General features: G+C 40.5%; 2 protein-coding genes across 2 annotated transcripts; both read left to right on the top strand.

Moving 5' to 3' along the window:
• Positions 1-2744: 2744 nt before the first annotated feature.
• On the top strand, positions 2745-7887 carry LOC146985334 (G1/S-specific cyclin-D1-like). Its single transcript, XM_085778260.1, has 5 exons — positions 2745-3287; positions 5368-5583; positions 6378-6537; positions 6908-7056; positions 7677-7887. The coding sequence occupies exons 1-5, from the start codon at positions 3090-3092 to the stop codon at positions 7833-7835; spliced, it is 882 nt and encodes a 293-aa protein (XP_085634386.1). The 5' UTR covers positions 2745-3089; the 3' UTR covers positions 7836-7887.
• A 6301-nt stretch (positions 7888-14188) lies between these two features.
• LOC146985333 (uncharacterized) lies at positions 14189-24847 on the top strand. Its single transcript, XM_085780539.1, has 7 exons — positions 14189-14399; positions 15969-16023; positions 19282-19478; positions 20504-20558; positions 21220-21335; positions 24397-24507; positions 24595-24847. The coding sequence occupies exons 1-7, from the start codon at positions 14253-14255 to the stop codon at positions 24706-24708; spliced, it is 795 nt and encodes a 264-aa protein (XP_085636665.1). The 5' UTR covers positions 14189-14252; the 3' UTR covers positions 24709-24847.
• The last annotated feature ends 902 nt before the right edge of the window (positions 24848-25749 follow it).

The raw sequence follows: 25749 nt of genomic DNA, 5'->3' as shown, positions 1-25749 counted from the left end.
TAGCTTGATGTCCTTTTTGCAGAATGCTCAGCTAGTTTTAGCATTTTTTCCCATGGCCCTGTGCACAGCAATGCATAGCTCTGCTACTCTTAAAATGCTTCTTCTTGGCTCACTGCAGATAATGCACAAACTATATATGACTTAAAATCAACACCACGTGAAAAAAACCAAACTGTCCCTTTAAGGGATGTGGGAATGAGAGCCTGTGGCCTCCCATGGAGTTGCAGATGTTTTCACTTGTGTGGGCTCAGTTGCAGATACAAGTTGCTGGACTGGTGAGACTACAACCCATAAATTCAAATGCAGCTAAACACATTCAGGTTGTTTTCCCCTCAATCCTGGGAGCCAAAGGTGTTAAAACAGGTGCTTTATTCAGTTACTGTGGGGAACTTTTACTGGATGAGGCAGTTTGGTGATGTTAATTGTTGGTGCCGGGAATGTTTAAACCAAGTTTTCCCAGAAGACCACAGGAAAGTAGCAGTGTGCTCCTCTTCAGGCCACAGTCGCCTCAAGGCTATTTGAGCAGGTAGCATTGGACATTCTGGTGCTGCTGCCAGCAACCCCCATTCAAAATGAGTTGTTGTCGATGGAGGATTATTTTTCCACATGGACCCTAATAAGGAAACTTGGCCAGAGATACAAGATAAGACAGGATAAGATAACATAACATAACATAAGACTTTATTCATCTCAAGAGGGACATTTCTGCCACCAGTCTGGTTGAGTGACACACAGTACAACTTGACATATAACATCCAGTATCAAGCAGGTTCGGGGGTGGAAGGGGGGGTTGTTAGATGGATGCCCTTAACCTGCACCTGTTAGATCTGTGTGGGCGGTCCCACACAATTTTTTATTAGTCTTTCCTATCTTTCTCACTTTCACTTGCTCTCTCTTCCTCTGTGTGTGTTTGCATTCAGAGTTAGTCATGCTAAGCTCCTATATCTAGAACTACTGCTTTCACAGTTACAACAACAGTCAACAGTGATATCACTTATGTCATATTTCTCAACACAGATGCAGTGGTGTGATATCACACCATACTAAGGTCACAATGCCATTAAAGAGGACATCTTAAAATCGAAGCACACTGGTGGATATCACCAGAGAGGAGTGAGGTGCATTAGATGTAGGCTAAGAGTTGTCTCTAATTATTATTAAAAGCAGAAGTGAGCGATATTTTTGTGTTAAAGCAGATAACAGCGGCACGGCCGTTTCGGCTAATGCTGTGTTCAAGGCAGGCTTTTGAAACCGTAAGTTACAGCTTCAAGTCACAACTACGACTTGGTAGCGTTCCAGGTAACCCGTAGCTCGTGTTTTTACCGTCCTGTTGTCTGTGAAAGTTCCCTATAACGGCCACTCGTAACTTCCGACCCGTGAACTCGTACCAGATCGAACTGGTATGACTTCACAGGAAGGAAAAACACAAAGTACGAGTTTCCTTGAACGCACCATGAGTTAGCAGCCCCCGCCCTTGTCAGGCATCAATTGGTCCTCGTGCTACGTCACCACATTCACGCGCATCCCTTGGCTGCACACACAGCCCTTCATGCCGTTCTCTCCCCTCATTGGATAACACTTGTATCCCACAAGGAAAATTTTCTCCTCGGCTTACAGCAGAGCAGAGTGACGGAGAGACTCGTGTTTAGGCTGAAATACTTCATGTAAGTGATTGCTGACGGAAAATAGGACTATTTAGGACTTATATTAACAAAAACATTCCACTGATATCTGCTTTAATATAAGTCTTAAATAGCTATATCTTCCGACAGCAATCACTTAGGCTACATAGAGTGTTTGGACCGAAACATGGGTCTGTCAGTCACTCTGCTCTGCTCTGAGCCGAGGAGAAAACTTTTCTCGTATCCTACAAGTTTTATCCAATGAGGAGAGAGAATGGCATGAAGGGCTGTGTGTGCAGCCAAGGGATGTGGTGACATAGGGACGAGGACCAATAGATCCATGACGAGGGCGGGGGCTGCCTCCATCGGCTGACAAGACGTTATGGTGCGTTCAAGGCAACCCGTAACTCATGTTTTTCCGACCTGTGAGAAAAACACGAGTGGCCGTTATAGTGCACTTTCACAGGTAAAACAGGTCGGAAAAACACGAGTGGGTTGCCTGGAACGCTACAAAGTCGTAAGTCGTGACGTGAAGCTGTAATTTACGGTTTCAAAAGCCTGCCTGGAACGCAGCATTAGCCAAAACGACCGGAACGCTTACTTCTGCTTTAAATGGTAGGCTACTTTGAGTCTTGATTTTCTCATAGAAATGTTATATATGGCCCTATGTGATGTTCCAATATCTGGATATGTGAAAGATATATAAATACATAATGTCCATAGTAGCCTAACATTTGCATATACATTCAAAATATCTATGATGATTTTTTTTAAATGTAGTATAAGATTTTGCAACCATAGGCTATGTAAATGATATTTAATGTATTTGTGCAGCTTTATTAATCAGACTGTGTAGAAATTGTATTGCTTATAGCTTATGTTTTTCTTATTAATTTTAAATTAATTTATATTTTGGGAATGACTACAATGTTATCACATATAGGCCTACATGTGCTGTATATTTATGTTTATATATGAAATAGTCCTTTCTGTTCAAAATATTTTTGGAAAAATGTAAATGGTTGTGGGGTGTTTTTACATTTATTTTGAAATCTGCAGTCGGAAGTGTCGTCACTTCACGCTGCCTCTGGCTTGACGAGCTCCGGTGATAAAAGCCAGTCCAGCAGCAGGAGGAGGGTGAGGGTAAACTCACCCCGCTCACAGAGCTGCTGTCCCCGGTCTGTCCCGTGAGTCCCTGTCCAACAAAACAAAGAAAGTTGTAACTCGACGGGACATGAATAAAGTAACACGGCGATAGCAGCGAGGCAAACAGGGACTGACTTCATTTACAACAGCCTCAACAATTATCTCAACCAGCGGGTTAAGGTGCTTTTCTCCTATAAATAAAAGGAAAAGTCCACAAAATGTGGAGCGGCCAATAGTCTGCTGCTGCAGTCCGCAAAGACAAAGCTCGTACGGCTTGTGGCCACAGACACGGACGGAGGTGCCACGGACAGGGTAAAGTAAATGGAAGCGCAGCTGCTGTGCTGTGAGGGGGACAGGCCTGCCAGGGCCTACCGGGACTCGAACCTGTTGACTGACCGGGTCCTGTGTGCGCTCCTGCGGGCAGAGGACAAGTATCTCCCCGCTCCCAACTACTTCAAATGTGTCCAGAGAGAGATAGCTCCGTACATGAGGAGGATAGTGGCGACCTGGGTGCTGGAGGTGAGTAGTGAGCCTATGATAAAGTACAAAGAGAGTCATCTTCATTATAAAGCGCTGTTTTGAATTGTTTCAAAAGTTGTTGCACGAAGTTTTCTGGTTGGAACAAGAATAGGTTTTGTGTGCATCCCTTATCCTGGTAAAGTTTGCTCTCAAGTGTGGACTTCAGAAACATCCAGACTTCCCATTGGCACCAGTGGGATAAGATAAGATGGAGTATGTTCAAGGGGAAATGAATGAAACCGATCTTGATTGAACTTATTACAGTCCTGAAGAAGCAGCCGTAAGTTTAGCTCACAAGTTGTGTTTATTAGTTAGGCCTATTTCGGTGTTTTTCCAACTTGCAATTCAGAGAAATGCACAAAAATAGAACAACAGTCAACGAACCTGATGCACAGTACGTGTGTGACTCAATGAGGAATGCGCTATGATGATTTTTTAAAGGCACTGTTGTAAGTGAAACGTCCTTAACTCATCGTCGCCTTCTTGTTTTCATAACTCACTGTTTCTGCTTGTGCATCTGTTTCATTTGACTGCAAAAACGTGGACGTGAGATCACAGATCCGCTGAATCCGTCCACACAGAGTCCAACAACATGGAGACATTTTAAAGTAGTTTTGCAAATGTCGCGAGCTGCCTGACAGAGCACACCACGCGCTGCCTTTGTGTTGGAGGCTCCTGGCTGTGGGTTAAAGCCCCGTGCTCATGTCCTTATATCACGGTCACAGTGACGCCTACTGTACACCAGCCTCCTCTACTCCACTCTGTTTTTGTTTTGTTGTTCAGTCTTAATGTCAGTTGCACAAAACTCCTCAAGTTAAGATGGGAATTCTCTTTAAGTCTGAGCAAAAACAAAAACAAAAAAACTTAAGTTTTCCTTTAAATGTTCAAGGTTCTCCCCTTATCTTGGTGTTAAACTTAAGGAATCACTTAAAGTATGTTTACCTGTTGCACAAAACACCTAAGCAACACACCTTGGAGGAAAAAAAACTAAAGGTAGGCCTAGGCAGTCTTAACTACAGCAAATGCTAAGAAGAGTGGGAGGACCCAGTGGACGTCCTTCACCCTGAAGAACTGACTACATGACAGTTGACAGTAGTCCAGCAAGTCCCATCGCTCTGTTCTGCACAGCTCAACAGTTTCTCTATGGTTTTATGCCACATGCTCTTTCTGCAGGTATTTATAGTCTGGTCAGAGGTGTGCAGGCAGATTAATTGGTTTGGCTAACAGCCTAACACTATATAAACTATTGTTATCGGCTCTGATGATAGCTGATGGCTGTGCACCCCTCACAGTCAGGCCACATCGTCTTTATTAGGTATATCCGATTTCAGGGGTACACCATTGTGTACCCGAGATAATTTATATCGAAACAGAGATCAACATTAATAGAATAAAAGTAATATCACAGAAGTGAGGTTTTTACAGTTGAGCTACCTGCACTGTCATGGTCTGTTCTACAGAGGATGGCAAGGGACAAAAAGGGTTATTGTGATGTTGCAAATGACTGCACCAACTTTGACCCATCAATGTAGTGTAGTTTTCTGATGCAGTAACTGGCCCATTAATCAGCAATCAGCTTTTTCCTTAGCTAAACTGTCTATGCGTAACTATAATGTCAACCTGTCCAAATTCACTATTTAATTTTACTGCATCAAATTCTTTCATTGGTGTTAATACCAGTCAATCATAGACAGTTTGAATGTCACAGTGTGAATGTTTGTTACTGACTGTGACTGTGTTTGTTGCTTCATGGCCACAGTTCACCATCTTTAATGGCTCCACAAACTGGTTTCATGACCTCACCAGTCTCCAGACCTGAATCCAGTAAACCTTCTTTGGGATGTGGTAGAACAGGAGTTTGGCAGCTATGAATGTGCAGCTGACTATTGTTTTACCTGCTGCTCTCTCTTCCACTGATAAGCTGGGTGTAGGCAAAAGTAAAATGTTAAGAAGTGACAAACTGAAATCCCACCACAGCACCTACTCAACAATATACAACAATTCAGCTGCTCGGTGTGTCTCCCTGAGGGGATCAAGTATCTATCCATCTAATATCAGTCTATGTGGTTTGTGTGTGCAGGTGTGTGAGGAGCAGCGGTGTGAGGAGGAGGTTTTCCCTCTGGCTATGAACTACATGGACCGCTTCCTGTCCGTGGAACCTACCAAGAAGAACCACCTGCAGTTACTAGGAGCCGCTTGTATGTTCCTGGCCTCCAAACTGAAGGAGACAATCCCGCTGACTGCTGAGAAACTGTGCATCTACACGGACAACTCCATCACACCGGCTCAGCTGCTGGTAGGTCATCACATGCACACGCTCTGGTCCACAAGGGGTCTCGGTGTGAAACATGTGTTTGTCTGTCTGGTATGGATTTATGGTCCCTAGAGGATGACTCCTAATAGTTTGAGTAATCTCCCGATCTGGTCTTGGATCTTCCACTACCACCTTAAACCCCCCCCCAAAATTCCCTCAAGTAGACAAAAAAAATCACCCAGCACCATCTTTTGTTAAAGGGATAGTAGCATTTTTTTTAAAGTGTGGTTGTATGATCTACAAATAGCTCCTAAGTACTTTAATTGCAGTAGAAGACTCTCTGCACTCCTCCCGTTAGCAACGCCAGCCCATAGCCCTGCCCAGAGATTTACAACATACAGTGTTGTGAATGGACCCAAAGAAACGGCCTATTTTCGCGGCCTAAAAGAGGTTTTACCTGAGAAAAAAATACACAGTTCCATTGTTCGCTATAATATAATTTTTTCCAGCCCTTCAAAGTGCAGGAAAAACACAGTTTTTATTTGGACCTAACCAACTCACGTATCCCTCCGGCCCAGGGTTAGCGCCCGCTGATCAGCAGTTGGTTAGGTCCAAATAAAAACTGCGTTTTTCCTGCACTTTGAAGGGCTGGAAAAAATTATATTATAGCAAACAATGGAACTGTGTATTTTTTTTCAGGTAAAACCTCTTTTAGGCCGCGAAAATAGGCCGTTTCTTGCTACTCTTCCTTTAATTCCTGCATCTGTCCGCTTGGATCACACTTGAACCTGTTCCATTTGTCTCTCCCTCTCTCAAACCTCTCCTCTCTCTCACAGCAAATGGAGCTGCTGGTTTTGAACAAGCTGAAATGGGACCTGGCCTCAGTGACCCCCCTGGACTTCATCGACCACTTCCTTTCTCGGCTGCCCGTCAGGACGGAGAGCAGACCCATCCTCAGGAAGCACGCTCAGACCTTCGTGGCTCTGTGTGCCACAGGTATGTGTGAGACTGCAATCTTATGTAAAGGAGGCAAAATCTCTTTGTTCACAAACACAGATGTTAGTTAAATCATCTCGTATGAGAAAAGGTGAAATAATAATACACAGTTTGATACTTTAAATAATAAAGCATTAATAAAACATTTGTGGAGAATCAGTTTTTGGACAGAATTTAAAATCGGTGCAGCGTGGACACAGCTTTAAGGAGCCTTTGAATATGAACTAAACCAGTCAAATTGTAGCTTGTTTGTTAGACTACGTCCACATCATTACATCTTAAAGGGATACTTCACCCAAAATCGATCACTCGAATGTTGTTGTGCAAACGCCGTCAAACTAACATCCCGTTCTGCTGTGACGCTCTGCAGATGTTAAATTCATCGCCAGCCCTCCGTCCATGGTTGCCGCCGGCAGCATGGGGGCAGCGGTGGAGGGCCTGCAGATGAAGATGATGGGCAGTGCCACCATGTCACAGAAGCTGACGGAGCAGCTGGCGCAGACCATCAAGAGTGACCCGGTACGTACATCATCATCATCATCATCATCATCATCACTCTCTCTCTCTCACACACACACACACACACACACAGACACACACAGCATCTGTGGCCTCACACTGACCTCTAGGGATGTCACGATAATAGATTTTTTTGGTACGATTATTGTCAGAGAAATAATCACAGTATTACGATTATCACAATTATTATGCATTAATTAATTTCACAACACTATTAATGTGTAAAATCAAATATAGTTAAAATATACATGACTAATTATAAAATATTTCAAATATCTATTAAAATATGACCAATTATTAATCCGCCAGGGGAAGTGTTTGAAATATTCAAGTCATTAATTGTCATCGATACCAAATGTTTAAGTTAATTTTACAAATGACACTCTAGCATTTAAATTCCTACCAGTTCAATGCTACGTTAGGTGAATGGACCGGTATCTGTGCATTTACCTTTACTTTGGTTCACATCTGCCAACACGGTTCATACAAAATCTTTTTTTTTGGAAAGTGACGGTATTTAGGAATCTTTGCATCAATTAATTGTGGCGTTTAATACCGCGATTAATTGTGAAAACAAGTAATTGTGACATCCTACTGACCTCCTCTCTCACTGTCCGTAGGACTGTCTCAGGGCGTGTCAGGAACAAATCGAGTCGCTGCTGGAAACCAGCCTCAGACAGGCGCAACAGCAACACCCAGTTACCATGGAAACAAAGAGCATCGGTGAGGGGCAGGACCTCTCATCTACGCCCACAGATGTCCGCGACGTAAACATCTGACTGAGACGAGGAAGGGCAGCAGGTTGAACTGATGAAGTGGACGGTCGACACATGGTGCAGGATGTGGCTAACTGGACTTTTTTACCTTTTTTGGGTAACACTTCTCTTCCACTCGGTCCTGGTCAGATAAACAAAGTCCAACCTGTTCATCAGGTAGCAGCAGGTTTGTCTGAACCTCTACCTGCTCTCAGAGTGAGAGACTGAAACTCTATTTTAAATCCTTCAACGCGCTGACTCAGGAGTAAATACGTTCTTTTACTCAAGCTGAACAAAATCAGATTAATCCAGAGACTTCTACCGACAGTGAAGATGGATATAGTTGCTTATAACTACCTTTTTATACTTAATTACATGTTGCTTCATATGACATATTATTTATCATGACCTATACTGTGTTATAGTGTCATTGTAAAACACCTCCTCAAAGTGTGCTCCGAAAAAAATATATAAAAAAAAAAGTTACTAGTAATAAGTTTCATTTTTACCAGTTTGATGAATATGGTCCCATGAGTAGGATTTCCACTCAATGGTACCAGCTTCACTAGAGGTTTGGTTACCTCCTCAATTGTAAATGTGTGTGTATCGTTGAAGCTGATGTTATGATTGTTATGTGCTGCATTGAGAAGGACCTGGTACCAAAAGTAGAGACCGGGTGAGTCTGTACCATGTGGTGGAAACATGGTATCAAGTAAAACCAGACAATTGTCCTCCTGAGCATAAAGCTCCTTTAGATTATTATAAAGTAAAATAATAAAAAGCTTCCTGAACTGTACTGATGAACTGAAGTGTATGTAAATGTGAGATCTAACAGCACTGACTAAAGGGTGTTATAGTGTGATGTAGTGCACACCTGACACCACTAGAGGGAAGTAGTCACCAAATGCCTTTCTCTGTTTCTGGATCAGTGGAGAGAAGACTTCACAGTAACACGGTTGAGAGTTAAAATGGTTTAAGTGTTGGTCTGTAAAAGAAACTTGTTTTCTCCTCTAGAAGAAGAGGAAAAAAACACAGATGTCCTGTTTTTACTTGTCACAGAATAAAGTCATTAACAACTTCTGTAACTTGTTGGATAACGAGGTGCTTCAGTCCATCAGGACAAAAGGAGTTCAGACCTGTTCTCCTGTATCTGATGATGAGAAATCAGATGGTTGGTTTACAACTTGTGGTATTTATTGTTTCATATCAACATGTGTTCACAAGCTAAAAGTTGTACAAAAAGAGTTGTTAGCTGTTAACATTCCTGCACTCGGAGGGGTTTTCTTGAACAGTGAAGCCACAATGAAACTGTTGTACCTGAACTTTTTTTACTGTGTATGTTTAATGGTATTTTCCACAACATAAGCTTGTATCAGGCGAGGCCCTATGTTGGTGCTTCCTGTCTGAGGACAATGTGAAGACTGAAACACCTTTTGTGATGTTTATCATGGTGTGATGTGAATGTACCTTAAAGTTATATGTAACCTTCCCACATTAAAATGTCTAAAAACAACGAGCTCTGGGTTCTGTATGTTGTTGATTTGTGTTCTTAAGTTTTCCAAATGTTTCCATCAATTTTCAAACCAGGGAAATCAAATTTTAACCATGGAACCAGTATGATTAGGTTGTCCGTCATTGAAGATACCTTCTATGAACATGTCAGTTTTGTGGTTTCGTAATAGAAGCTCAAATTGATTTGAGTTTTAAGCCACTTGCAAATCTTACACCTTGGTTCTTTTCAATACTATATTGAAGGATTTCAGTACTCAGATGTCTTGAGCGTAAGTTAATCAGTGAAACAAGCAGCTCAGATCCCAGCTACTGGAGACGTCCTGTCCTGTGTCCCCTGAAGAATGTCGTTCAATCTCTGAGTGTTGAAGTCAAACTGTTTGATGGGTGTTTCTACAGGTTTTAACCCTCTGGTGTGTTTATTATGAAGTGAAGGACAAAGAAATCAGCTGCTGCTAAAAAAACAACAACATTTGCTTAAAGGGGTAGTTCAACATATACGTATGCAAATTGGCCCATTGCTATAATGTCTGTTTTGCATTCATTTACCTAAAAAACAACTCCGTCTCGTAACGTTCCATTATTATCTCATAGCGTGGTGAATGTGCAGGTCGCAACTTGTCCACGAGAGCGTTTTGGAGTTGTTGGATTGTGTATTTGATGAGTTTGATGAGGGAAACCAAGAAATCTCAGGAGCCTCCATAGCGTAGCTCTGAGCAGCTCGCGGCTCTGCTCCACCGTTCTAAAAATAGCTTGCATCGACAGTTAAAGCAGAAGTAAGCGGAATGTTTGTGTTAATATAAGTCTTAGATAGTTATATCTTCCGACAGCAATCACTTACATAGAGTGTTTGGTCTGAAACACGGGTCTGTCAGTCACTCTGCTCTGCTGTAAGCCGAGGAGAAAACTTCTTGTATACTTCCTTGTATCCTACAACCTTTATCGAATGAGGAGAGAGAACGGCATGAAGGGCTGTGTGTGCAGCCAAGGGATGCGCGTGAATGTGGTGACGTAGGGGACTGCTAACTCCATCGGCTGACAAGAAGTTAGCCAAAACGACCGGATCACTTACTTCTGCTTTAAAGGTAACAAACCTACTCCTAATAGCGATTATGAGCCAATTTGCCAAAATGTTGAACTATCCCTTTAATTTCTCAGAGAACCAACAACCAGAACAAAGGTAAACATCAGTCTCAGCTCGAAACTCTCTCATGTCTCTGTCCTCTGTGCAGCACCACTGAAACTTTAATGTGGAACTGCTTTATTTGGTGTTTTTGATGGTTATAATCACAGGTGTGTTGGATTTACTGAAGCACTGACACTGAAGGAATCTAAACCACAAGGACTCTACAGTGATGGTTCCTTGTTGTTTTGACTGGGAGATACAGTACATACTGTGAGTTTAAGAGCAGCCGGTGTATAAACGACAGCCTCACCCTGAGGAATGTTTCAGTTACGCTCTGTCGATGCACAACACCGTGTGCTGCCTCAGGAACATTACCGACTGCTGATACAGTCTAAATACCACCGTGCAACTGATGATTATCTTAAACATCAGTTGTTACTAACATATAATTTTATTGTTTTCACACATGATCTGGGTGTGTTGATATCAAAGTGTGACGTTATGTCTACCAGTGTTCAAATCAACATTAAAACAGAAAATCAAGTGAAAATCTTTATTTGTTTGTCACGTGATTATAACAGCTTCACCTGAAACCTTATATGGAGATGTATGTAGATGCTGGTACAAGACCACAACCTTGAGTTGGATATTATTCAATTAATCATCTGAGAAAACAAAGCAGTTGTAGTAGAATGTGTATGACTACCAGCAGGTGGCTGTGTTTCCTCTGTGTGAAAAGAGGAAATCCTCTGAGGGCAAAATCAAAATAAAAGTTGTATGAGGGGACTTCATTCAGTCACATATACAGGTTCAAATGAGACCTGGTTTGGGTGCTCTGGTACCTCAGAGCGTGTACCATGTTAGTCCAATGCCACATGGTTCAACTCCGAAGTGTGGCACTTCACTGTATGTCAACCGCACCCCTTTTCTTGCCCTTGATTTCATGTCTTTCACATTGTAGTATAATTATAAAGGCATGAAAAAGCCCTAGAAAATATCTTATAATCTTACCAAAAAAAAACAGTTACTATGATAAAATGAAACGATAACAGACAAAGGCAATAATCACACAGTCCCATCACTAGCTGCACACAGAGTTGTGGCCATTGTTTGTTCTGAACCTGACTGAACTGATAAGATGGTTTTACAACTTTAACACACCTGCACTTTGCTCCCCATCCTGAAATGAATGGAGGATAAAGTTTGTTTTTCACTTCAAAAATCTTAGCTGTTTGAAATATCTGTTGAAATGTTGTCACATTTCAACAGATATTTCAAACAGCTAAGATTTGTGGATGAATACGGTGACAGACGTGGTGTGTGCGGTGACTTGTGAAATGACAGACTGTCTGCTGTCATTTCTTAAGATAAATCATGTGTGCTCTTACACCATCCTGCTGATGTGACTTAGATTTTGTCGTTGGCTGTCTGAGATTAGTAGGAACTCAGACAGGTGTGGGTTGGGGTTGAAATTTAAAATAAACAATGGTGTAAGTCCAATGTTTTATCAACCTGCGTCACCCACACTCTGACTACTTTCTTCAGAATTGCTTGTCAGTGGCCGGAAAGACACGACACGTTACTTCACAGTAACAAAGAGCCTTTGTGGTTGTCTCTCTCAGGAGAACAGATGAAGACACCATATAGATCTTTTTCCTTGTGACGTCATATATTTTGTAACAAAAGCATGTGGTGATCGTGACTTAAAAGAACTTAGCTAACTTTTTTAAACGCACTGCCCTGTAGCACAAACTCAAAGTCTAGTCAAACTACAGTTGCCAAGGTTGAGAATTTTTCATGTGTCTTTAATTACATTGAAAGCAAAAATTCAGTTTTCAATAACTGGATATTTTATGTCTCAATTTGTCAAACATCCAAAAAGCAAACAAACAAAAAACGAATATGAATATTCATATTTATTTCTGCGGTGAATGTCAATAAAACATTAATCTTCCACCCTGTCACATGAAACAAGGTGAAGGTGCTAAACAGACTGTCCTTGTGTTACAAACAACTCATCTGTGCAGCAGTTACTGTCTAACGACAGGAGAGGTGAGGGCAGGTGATCTAGAACAATGAGCAACATGTCACTAGGTTGAGGTGGATGAATGACGACCAGCAGTCTAATGTTTGTTTCACATGAAACACATTGTAGTTTATCATTGACCGTTGTTTCACAATGTGAACTGAGTGTTTAACAGTCTGAACCATGACAACAAAGGTCGTCTGACCTGTCCCATCTACTACAACTGGCTCACCAGTGTGATTGAAATCCATGAACTAAAACTTGCCGCACATAAATTATCATACATGCCAACATTGAGCTGTGAAAACAGGGATTTTCTGGGGTAACAACAACAGAACAGTGCTGTCAACAAATTCAGACCAAACCCTACACCTCCGTGTATGTGTGTGCACATGAAACACCCATTTGTTTCATATCACCGTGAAATCGGAAGAATAGCGGGAAACGTTAACAATCAGGAGCCTGTACACAGTCTATGGCTGGAGCACACATTTATTCCAAGAAGTTTAATCGGTGCCAATTGGCAATTAAGCTCTGGATCCGACTCTTTCTTCTCTCTTTCCTTCTATTCTTGTTCTTTTAAACAAGAACAGAACCATTTGAGAGGATTTTCCATCTTTGCTGAGCATAAGATTTGTCCAAAATTAAATGAAAGCCTGTCCCATTGACACCTGTCTCTATAAACCGGGTCAGTTTGGCAGTTGAAGTAGGCCTAAATAATAGCTTAGGCTTCTATTGGAGAATTTACGGTATTTTCGGCCCATTGAGAACTCCAGTCCTCTTACAGGTCATATAAATAATGACATTACGCATGTTGTGAGATGTGAGTTGCATTCGCAGCAACTACAGACTACACACATGTATGACATGTTGGTGTTTGTGTGTTGTTACTAGTATGGACTAACTGTAAATACCTTAATAAGGTGGGCTACTTGTACTTCAACAAAGGGAAGAATTTAGAGTTCTTGTTTTTTTAGAGGTTATTATGTTATTATTTTATTGGTCCGGCCCACTTGAGATCAAATGGCGCTGTATGTGGCCCCTGAACTAAAATAAGTTTGACACCCCTGATTTAGATGAAGCTCCTGTGCAGCTGACTCTGTGGTCGGCTGGCTGATGGTGACAGGCTGCAGGACATCGTGTCTGGTTGTACCTCAGAGACACCGAGGACAGGAAGAGGCAGATTTGTGAAGTCACTGGCAGTGGGGTAACTTCATCTTTTTCAACTTTGGTTAACCGCACACTTTCCACACCATTCTGTGTTTAAACATTGTCTCAGATGTACTAATCATCAACTACACTGGTAGAAGACTAAGCCATATTTCTTGAATCACCACATTTATGACATGTTGCACAATTTAAACATACACAAGCAAAAGGCTGAGCAAATGGCAAGGTAAATCACTTGTTTGCTCATGAACAAAGGTGGACACTGACGACGAGCAGGTTTTTGGCATGAATAAAACTTTATTGACAGGCATGGACAAGCTTTTGTTCTGGTTTCCCTATGGAAACAAATGTCACTACACTACAAGTCAAACAAGTGTGCTGGTGCTGGCCAGTTTCTAAGAGAACTGGTTATACAATGAAAGTAAGCTAGAGGTGGTTCAGCTTTATAGTATTATTGTTTGCAACTGATAACAGAGTAAACATGTGAGGCTTCATCCCGCCCTCCTGTGCTGAGTGCATGACGCCCACAGGACTAACATTACCACTACACTGGGCTCTCACACACGTTCAGTCAGTATCAGAGCAGTCAGACAGCAGCTGAACCACAAGTATGTCAGTGACACTAGAAGGCAACATATTAGTGACAGGCAGCAACCGAGGCATCGGCTTGGAGCTGGTCGAACGCCTGGCAGAGAGGACAGGAGCCGACGCTCACATTTATGCCGGCTGCAGAGAGCCTGAGGACAGCAGGGCTGAGGTGAGACACTCACACATGAACATTAACACTAAAAATGACAGTGTGCGAGCTGATTTATGGCTTCTCCATGAGGCACTTATAAGAATATAATCAAACTTGAAGACTTAATAACCATAATTCATATGTGTGGACATTTTTTATGTGTTTTACCACTAATTGAATGCCTTGAAGACACATCTTTGTTCTAAATATCACTTAAATGTCTTTTCTGAAATACTGGAACATATACAGGGAATTCAGAATCATGTGGGCCTACGTGGTATGATGTTTGTATTTTTTATGTATCTGTGAAGCACTTTGTGAGTCTTCTCTGTGAGAAGTGCTATATAAATAAGATTTTACTTACTTACTTACAGTACTTTACGTCACAAAGCTCTGTTGCATAGGTTTCTGAAAACAATGACACTTGCACAGCTTTTGTTTCCATTACTTCATTCTCTGTAAAATTAAAACTGAAATTCCAAATAATCTATTTCCTAAGAATGATCTACACAAACATTAGGGATTGTTTCTGATCATATAAAGTCCTGTTGTTTGGTTGTCAGTCTGAGTTTACTGTTTGAGAAAGTTGTGTGTTACAGTAAACACAGATGACTGATTACTAGCCAGAAATAATTGACAATGTCTTATCAACTTTCAACTTAATATAAGTAAGAGGCTTCTTCCATTACTTTACAATGGTTTATAATTGCCTAGTGCTCATATCTTTATTTGCACAGATTGTTCAGGGTGTTGAAATCTACACCTGCTTGGGCACTTTGCATCTGCACTTTACACCTTCATGCTGTTTATTTATTTATTACTTCTTTCAATCTGCCCACTATGACATGTTATCTGTTTTTGTCTATCTCTGTATTGTACAGTGTGTTTGAATGTCTCTGTTTCTGCATCTTCCTGGCTGCAAACCTATTTTCCCCTGTTTGGGACAATAAAGATACGTTGACTTTGAGAGGCTGGGTTGTTTGTGTAACATTTTGTTGCTAGATGTAGAAGTAGAAAGATAGTTACTGCAAATCACTTAGGCTTGCGCAGTGAAAATCAGCGTCCTTTCATTAAGAAAACATGTTGAGCCATTGAATAAAAATGCATAAAAAAACAAACTAATCACATATTTTTAGATATTAGAATGTAAGTCTTGGCAAGCACATAATTTTCAGTGGTCTATTGGACATAGAAATTAGTACAAAGCCTCGTCATTGATGACTCCTGCTCTCTCTGCTCGGTTTCTCGGTATTGGAAGCACTCCTCCTCTTCCCTGTGATGTAAAAAAAATCATTCAAAATCTGCAGTTATATGGGAAAACGGCTTGACTATGCATTTTTTTATTGTCCAGCCAAAAATGCATATCAAGCAGTTTAATGCTGCAGTTATGCAGTGTTTGTGTCTTAGATAAGTAAACTCTAGATCGCTAGATGTCTGTTTTGTTGTTGCTGTAGAACCAAATGTTGTGTTCGGATCTTCACATCCCTTTGCTGCTGTTACATGAGTGAAGAAATAATGGCTGCTGTGGTAAATGACCAAGTATTTCCCCCCACTCAAGCTAATATCTGTCCCTCTCTGTTCCCTCAGGCCCTGAGAGCGCTCGCCACACAACATCCTGGAAAGATCACTATAATCAAACTAGGTAAACACAACTCATCCTCATGTATCTGTGCAGATATCCACAGAACTGGATCATAGCATACTTATACTACTCAACAGTGGTTGTCCATAATGATATGCACAGTTAGGATGACTTCAAACTAACTGTGCATAACTTCACCACAACTACTGATGGTCATCTAATATTTAAGATAACAAGTCCAACTCATGGTCGCGAAAATAATCAAAAGTTTTTAGTGTTCAATAGAAACATTGCACCTTATATACTGACTGATCTTACATGCTTGATACATTGTCTATGTTTTCTACATTTACTTTTTCATTTATCAGCTCTTTTGTATCAATACAATAAATCCTTTTAATTTTGACATTGGCTCCTTAGCAGTGAAGAGGAAAGATGAGGTGGCATGAATGCTGCCAGTGTCACCATCTTCCTCACACACGACTCAGGATGTTAAGTGTTTACATGTTTGATGCTGCTGCTGGATGATATGAAACATCAGGGAATCCAAATTATCTAATTACTATACAAAAACAGATAAACAACAAGCTTCAGATTGTATAGAAGATGCTGCAAGAGACGAAGGGTGAGGGCGGATGTAAACAGATTGTGGAGTTCTCTATTAAATGTCCCAGGAATGTGAGTGAGAACACACATTTCCTACTGATTTTCACTTCCTGTTACATGACATCTGAACCTTAAACTAACACTAAAACACTTCAACAGTACCAGCTGTAACAGAACAGCTTCATAAACTCAGATTCAGACAAACTCAGATAAAATAAAAATAAAAAATAAAAAATGCAATTATGTCAACTTGTGGGGACAGGATTGTGGGCATAAACCTGAAACTTTTTTCTGTAGGCCTTTTACAGGGAGTGCGATATAGCATCCCTACAGTACTTGATTCTCTACACTAATTTGATAAAATGATGCTGGATCAGGGGCTCACTTTGTCAGGTGGACCCTTTTTTTCTGAAAGTTGTTCTGTGGTTATGGCCAGAGGTGGACGTATTGCACAATCTAATTACTTGTACAGTAACAGTACAGATCCCCCTTATCATAGTTTATTTATGAAAGTTGAAGTTAAATTGGGGAAAGTATCAGAGCACATTTTTGAGTCAGCGCACCGTTGTTCCACTCTGAAACCTACTGACTGACTGACCTTTGTAGTTTTTTAAGGGAATGATGGAGTTTTATACTAAATAAAATCAATCTTTCTTCATTTCTAAACCTTCAAACATGCGCTTATAGTCAGGTATGTCACATTTTCAAAATAAACGGAGATTCATTCTACGGACTGCAAGCTCTGTTTCAAAGTAAACATACTTAATAGAAATTTAGTAGTCAAATGTACAAAATTAGTCTTAAAATGTAGTGTAATGAAAGTCAGAAGTTTCAAAACAATCAAAAAAATCATATAAAGTACAGATAGTCTGAAAATATACACAAGTATTAACTGACGTTAATGTTACTCTCCACCCCTCATCACAATTTGAACTCAAGGGACAGTCTGAGAGGCTTTCATCTTTTCATGTGTCACTTTGAAACGTGACATCTGTACTGTGACAGCTGGGTTTATTCCTGTACCCTTTCACTTTCTGTGGAGATTGCCCCCAACTGTGCAGCAGCAGCAGCAGAGCAGCCACATGCTGGTGCTGTATTTATCTCTCTACAGATAGATTGTTTTACCTTGCAGTGGATGAAATGAGCAGCTGGTGTGTGGTTACACGGAGCCTATTTTTGACTGTGCTGCTGACTCTTTCGACTCTTATCTTATCCCCGATATGACACATTTGTCAGAGGAGAAAACATATGTTAATTCACCTCAAAGGCAAAAACTTCCTGCAAAACATGACAGACTAGAATTACCATTTCACAGTAGTCTGCTTCCACCACTCAGACTAGTTTCAGGTTAATCCCCTGTTTATCATTTAAAAATATGAACCACTTGGTTGGAAGTATTCCATAGTTACTGTGACGTTTCTGAGTTGTGGCAAAAATAGTGTTTTAATGAGGTCAGACTGATCTTTGACCAGAAAAGATTGCGTGCAGAAGGTCAATACCATGTTTTTTTTTTAAGTCATTGTGACCTTGACCTTTGAGAGATGTGTGGGTGGACGGATGAACAAAATGAAAACAATGGTCTCCAGCTCTGGCTATATCTGGGACAGAGGTATAATGTTGGTTTGATGATACCATCACTGTATGCAGAGAAGGTTTCCAAATGGCACCCTTGCATCAGGTGAGCAACTTGAACAACTTTAGATCCACTTGGAATGCAAAAAGAATATTTTTCTGTCCAGTCTTTCAAGTCGTGTCTTACAGTAATGCAACACACCACACCCCACAAAGAATGCTCCAATTCTGTGCCACACCTCTGTAGACTTGCACTACTGATAACAATAATGTATTCAACATGACGGTGAAATACCCAGAGCCCATATGTATTTGCTATTTGGGTGGGTGCAACATGGGTGCTGGATGGGAAAATGTTAAAGTGTCAGTCTGAAACTAACAAAGACTCTTTTGTGCCACACATACAGTAGAGTCATGCATCTATACACACATAGGTTGCTGCCATGGATTCAGTGCACAAATGCACTGCAGAAAGGAATAAATGTAGATCATTCCTCCTTTTGTCTTCTGCTTGACTCAAATTCTGTCTCCTCTCTCACTGCAGGAACTAAAGTTGTTCATTTTTGCTACAAACATTTAGCTCGCCAGATTTTTACAGTAATTTTTCTATAGTTTAGGCAACATGCCCTCAGGAAAGGGCCGTTGACACTGAAAACCCTTTGCAGTATGTAAAACATTCAATATATGTAGATATTACATTTTCATATGGGATAGGGACAAGTCTTCAACAAAGCTCAGTCTGGAAACACTCCTCCTCTTCCCTGCAGTAGGGTCTGAAAGTTCAAGACCCCCTCACAGAAAGAAAGTTGTGAATTGACAATAAATATGTTATATCTGTTTTAGTAAAAAACATATCAAGACATGGGCTCCATAAGACCTCTGAAGGTGTGATGTGGTATCTGACAGCAAGTCACTAGCAGCAGGTCCTTTAAGTTCTGTAAGTTGCAAAGTAGGGCCTCTAGTTTGATCAACAAATCCCACAGATACTCAATCAAATCTTCCTTTAAGTGAACCCAGAACTTTTGATATCAAAGACAAACACAAAGAGAATGAGTGTATTTCCCTACAATTACCTACCATTGATCTGTAGATTGCTGAGACAATCAGATGCCTTTCTTTTCTGTGCATGGCCTCTTGCAGACATGTCAGATGAAGACAGTATCTGCGCTGCTGTCCAGGCCGTGAGTGAGAAGATCGGGACGAGCGGTTTGAACCTGCTCATCAACAATGCTGCCATCAACAAACCAGCCTCACCAGCACCATTATCTGCCACTGGGAAGAGGGACATGATGGAAGTTTACGAAACCAATGTGGTTGGACCATTTCTCCTCGCAAAGGTTTGGCATCTTCACCCCTGTACTGATGAGAATACCAGCCGGTGCACAGCGTGTACCTGCATATCACTACACCATTGGGATAAAGTTAATACTTGACATTTGACAGAGAAGTTTCACTTAAAGGGATATGCCAACATTTTTTTTTCGTGCCTTGCCTCACTCCCGAGTCCATGACCAGCAGATAGACACCATCCATTCGACTGTGCATGCAGTAACAAGGGAGATAGAGCCGTATCGCCCGTAATTAGCTTAGCTCAAACGCTGGAAGTGTATGGGTAGTGTTAGCCTGCCTCCTACCCGAGCCGAAATCATCAGCAGTCAGAAGCTGATTTAATTTTAGCTCTAAACTCTGTAAATATATCACTTTATCGACATTTCAAACATTTTTAGGCATGAAAGTAGCCGTTTAGATCAGCAGTGTGTTGTTAATTTGTTTAAATACCAGCTGTTTACAATTTTGTTCGGACGAATTCAGTGCTACTCAAGCTAGCCGTTGTGACCAACGCACTTTCGGTTACTTTCACAAAATAAAACACCCGTTGCCCTTTACATACAGGAAACCATGACAATAGAATTTGTGTTTTCACTTTGAAATAGGAAGCTAACCTACCCTCGAAGTAGCTAGCTTGAACCAAAATAAACCGTCTTTGCTTGAACCCCCCCATTTGACCGCTCAAGATGCCTTACCGGAGAGTTTTGTCAGCTCTGAGATGAAGATCGGCCCGCCGGTTTCCGTTTAGAGTTGCTGAAGAGTGTCTCCGATGACTTTAGGTGGAGGCAGGCTAACACTACCTATACACTTCCAGCGTTTGAGCTAAGCTAATTACGGGCGATACGGGCTCTATCTCCCTTGTTACTGCATGCACAGTCGAAAGGATGGTGTCTATCTGCTTGTCATGGACTTGGGAGTGAGGCAAGACACGAAAAAAAATGTTGGTGTATCCCTTTAAAGCCCTCATTTTAACACATTTTTTTCAAACTGTATGTTTGTATCAGCTGTGTAATGATGTCCCCTCTCTGCCCAGATGTTGCTCCCTCTCCTGCAGAGAGCAGCAGAGAAAACCCCACCTGCTGACAAAGGTAAAAATCTGTTGTAGTTTATGTTTTACTACAAATTGGTTCCCAGACACAGATATTACACAGGAGATTCTCTTGTCTGCTTTGTGACATCACAAAGTCACAGAAATCCTGGCCTCTGCTTTTAAGTCTCAGTTTCTGAAAGCAGACTGTGTGCATTTCTCTGTGGACTGAGACTTCAACACGTTGACACAGTGTTAACATAGAACCCAGATCTGCTTTATAATCAGTCTCTGGTGAACAATCATCTGCCTCATTTTCATCTAATGCAGCATCATTCGGACACTGACAGGTTCAAACATGGCTGACAGTGGAGGAGTTGCTCTGATTGTGTTTTCTCCTCTGTTAAGCACAATATGTGGGCTGTCACATTTTCAAAATAAAAGCAAGTTAATTCACTGACACCTCTGTTTCAAAGTAAGAGTACTACTTTTTAGAAATGTAGTGGAGTCAGGACAGATGACCCACCATTATCTGGAGATTTAAAGGCTCTGTCCTCTCGACACTTAATTTCACTCAGATTAAAATTTTGAGTAAGTTACACATTAGTGTGTTGTGGTACAAAGCAATGTTGTCAAATTGCCTGAATGTCTCTCTCTGTCTGTCTGTCTGTCTGTCTGTCTGTCTGTCTGTCTGTCTGTCTGTCTGTCTGTCTGTCTGTCAGATAAAATGTCCTGCAGGAGGTCAGCCATCATGAATATCTCCACCCTCATCTCATCTCTGGAGAAATGTCCAGAGACCTTCTCTGTGGCTCAGATGTACCCTTACCGCACCAGCAAGGTACAAATAACCTATACAATCCAAATTTCACAGGATGACCACCACATTGTTGAGGGAGAATTTAAATGAAAAGCACTGACCCAAACTGTTTTTGTAGGCGAATATCCACATGAATCCACATTTGACTCAGCTGACATGCAAACGTCATATAAACAAAGCCGACATGTATGCCGTGGATCTGTGCCAAGTGCATTACAGTTTTTCTCAATCGCTTTGGTGCTATTCTCAGATCAGAATGAAAGTTCTCATCTATTAGTTCAACCTCCACAACATGTAGTCATTTCTCCACATCATAGTAGCAGTTTCTCCTTCCTCTGAACAAATTGCAAATGCTTTTGGACATGTATCAGTTGCTCTCATACAATTCTCTGCTGTTTTACAACATTATCATTTGTTTATGTCCTGTCAGTCAAAATGAACTATACTTTTGAACGCTGAATAGTCTTTCCCTATAAAACTAATAGTCCTCACTTCATTGCTTGAGTCATTACATACAAAATTGTTGAACTAGTTTTCAAAATCTGTCAAACTCATTTTAAATGTTGGGAGAAGCACTGTGAATTCAATTATTCAAACATTTACAGTAAGGAACAACAGGTATGTATGGTATTGGACAGTAATTCAGCACTAAACAATCTGCACTGCTGTCATTGTGTCAGGCATTACTGTAAGATACAGTGGGACAAGAACTTTTTACATTTACATTTAGACTTACAGCTTCACTAGAGAACAGATTTACTGTATTGTAATGTATTACAGCAACCACAGTAAAGATTTCCCATCTTTACAGTACGGTACTGTACTACAGCATTTTACAAGTAGGAAGCACTTTTACAGTATTGTACACTACAGTAATAATGGTTGATGCAGTACATGTACTGTACATTACTGTAATTTTACTCTGCATCACATAGGATTACAAGACAACCTCACAGAGGTGGAAGAGACTGAGCCCTTTTTACTCTGCTACAAGAACAAGACATTTGTGCAATGGTGATTAGAAACAATGGCATAAGGTTGAAAAAGATACAATGTAAGGATGACATTACTGTATCTTTGGGAATATTGAATCTGTTTCAATCGCTACAATTGACAGAGTGATGTAGATGAAAATGTGACTGGAACGTCTGGATGTGCAGGAATGATTTACAGTACTCTGTAGGTTCAGTTACTATACTGCAACATTGTTTACGTAAAGTTGTACCCAAAGAGTGTTTCTTATGTTTGTTGTAGATGACTGTAGTGTATTTTTCCTTTGCACAATGCTGTGAACAAATCAGAATTGCAAAGAGCATATGCAGTAGAAATGTGAAACATACATATTCAGTATCTCCACTAAATACAGTAATGTGTAACTTTACTGTAGTTTTCACATGGCTGTACAAGTAGTGTATAGTGCTGTCTTGAGCATTTTCAGGTAGTATCATCACTTTTTGCATTGGAAAACACTTAGAGAATAAAGTGTCCTAATGAAAACATGACAAAGCCATTTGACTATCTTGTTCATAAACGATGGTGTCAGGATTTCTCATTTTGACCACACTGACAGTTTCATTGACATGAGTACTTGCTTTTGAGGGATGGACTATCCATTTTGAGCAAGTGACACGCTTTTGCAGGTCATCCACTAGGTTTTGCAGTTTGCAATAATTGTTCTGAGAAATGCACTAACTGTTGTGCAAATGTTAAGAGTGATGTGAGAAAAGCACCAAAGCAACTGAGAAAAACTAACAGGCACCCACAAAGTTGTCTCCTTGGAAGTGTGTGAACACACCCTGTGATTCACTGCCATCTCCTGACTCTCTGTCAGTCACTTCCGTACCTGTTGGGGCAGGACAGCGTCCACATTCATCATTTTTGTATCACACCTCACATCATCTCCTGAGCAGGTTAATGAGATGGATCAGTGTCTGTCAGTGTTTAACTGCAGAGTGGCGGGAGAATCCTGCTCGCCTACTGCTCTTCATCTCTACACATATTATCAATATACTGTACAATAATCAAATCTGTAAATGTGTGTCTGTCAGGAGATGTGATCAGTGAAGAGCAGTGATGACAGGAGTCACATTATCATAAAGATAAAACTGAACTTTGATTATACAGTATGAAGATGTTTGGTAAGGTGAAGTGTCATTAGATTCACTGATTTATTTAATGACTGTTAAATCCTATTTTATGTTATCATTATAATAATAACAAGGTAGAGGTTATAAATAGATAAATGTATAGAGAGCCTTCAGTCTGTGATGATTTTGACAGTTTGATATAAAATCATCAACATAACTAGCATCATATACAAATCTTTGTGATCAATAACGCTGAAAATAACATATTGATAATAATAATAATAATAATAATAATAATAATAATAATAATAATAATAATAATAATAATAATAATAATAATAATAATAATAATAATAATAATAATGCAGTGGTGGACAGTAACAAAGTAAATTTACTTGAGTACTGTACTTAAGTACATATCCAGAGGATTTGTACTTTACTTTAGTATTAGATTTCTTTGGTATTTATTACTCTTACTTGAATACATTTCAGAGACAAATATTTTTACTTTTACTCGAGTTAATTTCTAGGAAGGCTGAAAAGTACTCGTTACTTTCAGGTCTGCTCTTTTTTTTTTTTCCTAAAATACTATTGGACACAAGCTGTGTTTGTCAAAGAAGGAAACCCTAACCCCTAAAAGCAGCACATCAGTGCAGCTGGTTTCTAAGAGTTAATTCTCAGAAACAAGAGTTAAAAGCTCCTTAAATTCATTTAGAAAAAATTATAGTAATTCATTGATGTGAAAAATAAGAAATTTACTCTTACTCTTACTCTTACTTTTACTTAAAGTAAATTTAAAAGCATGTATTTTTGGATACTTAAGTACCTTTAAAAGCAAGTACTTTTTTACTCTTACTCGAGTAACATGTCGACTGAGCTACTTTTACTTGTAACGGAGTAAATCTTGACCAGTAGTATTTGTACTCTTACTCAAGTACTGGGGTCGAGTACTCTGTCCATCTCTGTAATAATGTCTCTTGGCTGCTGGTCTTCAGGCAGCACTGAACATGCTGACTCGCTGTCAAGCTGAGGACTTCAGGAAATACAACATCCTGGTGACGGCCATTCACCCTGGTTGGGTGCGCACTGAGATGGGAGGGAAGGAGGTGAGGACAGAGACAGATGTGACGTCAGTAACTGTATGAAGACATCTATGTTGACCTCCCCTCTGCTTTTACATTTATGGTCTCCAGGCTCCTACGTCCACCCTGGACAGTGCACTGGGCTTGCTCACTGTGATGTCATCACTCAGCAACAAAGACAGTGGGACGTTTACAGACTGGCAGGGAAACCCCATCCCCTGGTAGCAGTCATCATGACCGACCAGCAGGCCGATCGTTTCTGCACTGAAACATACCAAAGATGCATAAAGCTTCCTGTTACGTAAACTCAAATCTGTTTTACAGTTTTCACATCAGAAACATCTTTCTCACAAATAAATGCTGTTCTCAGAATCTCAGAACAGTTCCTCTTTCCAACACACACATGAACATTTCTCATCTGACTGGTCATAAAAACAGTTTGTACTTTTGTCAGATAGAATAACAGACTCTCACGCACTGTGATTCAGTCCTGCATCATATTAGTGGTTTCAATCAAATCCCTTTCAACTTCCCTTATACGTATATGTCTATGTGTGTGTGTGTGTGTGTGTGTGTTTGTAAAAGAGCAAGACCAGTCTCTCTCTCTCTCACACACACACACACACACACACAGATAGATAGATAGATAGATAGATAGATAGATAGATAGATAGATAGATAGATAGATAGATAGATAGATAGATAGATAGATAGATAGATAGATAGATAGATAGATAGATAGATAGATAGATAGTTTTATATATTTTTAACATCTTTCACAAGTTTTCTATTCTAAGTCTCAACAAAACTATCATTTAATAAAAAAGTAAATAAATGAAGTATTTGAACCAACACTTTGTTAAAGCAGAAGTAAGTGAAATATTTGTGTTAATATAAGTCTTAAATAGTTCTATCTTCCGACAGCAATCACTTCTATAGAGTGTTTAGACCGAAACACGGGTCTGTCAGTCACTCTGCTCTGCTCTGAGCCGAGGAGAAAACATTTATCGTATCCTACAGTTTTTATCCAATGAGGAGAGAGAACGGCATGCAGGGCTGTGTGTGCAGCCAAGGGATGCCGTGAATGTGGTGACGTAGGGACGAGGACTGTTATGGTGCGTTCAAGGAAACTCGTAACTCGTGTTTTTCCGACCTGTGAAGTCATACCAGTTCAATCTGGTACGAGTTCACGGGTCGGAAGTTACGAGTGGCCGTTATAGTGACTTTCACAGGTAAAACAGGTCGGAAAAACACGAGTGGGTTGCC

Source organism: Trachurus japonicus, chromosome 6 (assembly GCF_045865225.1).
Source record: "Trachurus japonicus isolate A0001 chromosome 6, Traja_1.0".
Taxonomy (NCBI): Eukaryota; Metazoa; Chordata; class Actinopteri; order Carangiformes; family Carangidae; genus Trachurus; species Trachurus japonicus.
Note: the sequence above shows the minus strand (reverse complement) of the source record. Positions and strands in the feature narration are given on the sequence as shown.

What these genes read in the sequence shown, in the direction of transcription:
- LOC146985334 (XM_085778260.1), top strand. Translation starts at nt 3,090, where the DNA reads ATGGAAGCGCAGCTGCTGTGCTGTGAGGGGGACAGGCCTGCCAGGGCC. An exon ending in CGTGGCTCTGTGTGCCACAG is followed by an intron (nt 6,538 to 6,907) that starts GTATGTGTGAGA and finishes GACGCTCTGCAG; the next exon opens with ATGTTAAATTCATCGCCAGC. An exon ending in AGACCATCAAGAGTGACCCG is followed by an intron (nt 7,057 to 7,676) that starts GTACGTACATCA and finishes CACTGTCCGTAG; the next exon opens with GACTGTCTCAGGGCGTGTCA.
- LOC146985333 (XM_085780539.1), top strand. Translation starts at nt 14,253, where the DNA reads ATGTCAGTGACACTAGAAGGCAACATATTAGTGACAGGCAGCAACCGA. An exon ending in GACCATTTCTCCTCGCAAAG is followed by an intron (nt 19,479 to 20,503) that starts GTTTGGCATCTT and finishes CTCTCTGCCCAG; the next exon opens with ATGTTGCTCCCTCTCCTGCA. An exon ending in ACCCTTACCGCACCAGCAAG is followed by an intron (nt 21,336 to 24,396) that starts GTACAAATAACC and finishes GCTGGTCTTCAG; the next exon opens with GCAGCACTGAACATGCTGAC.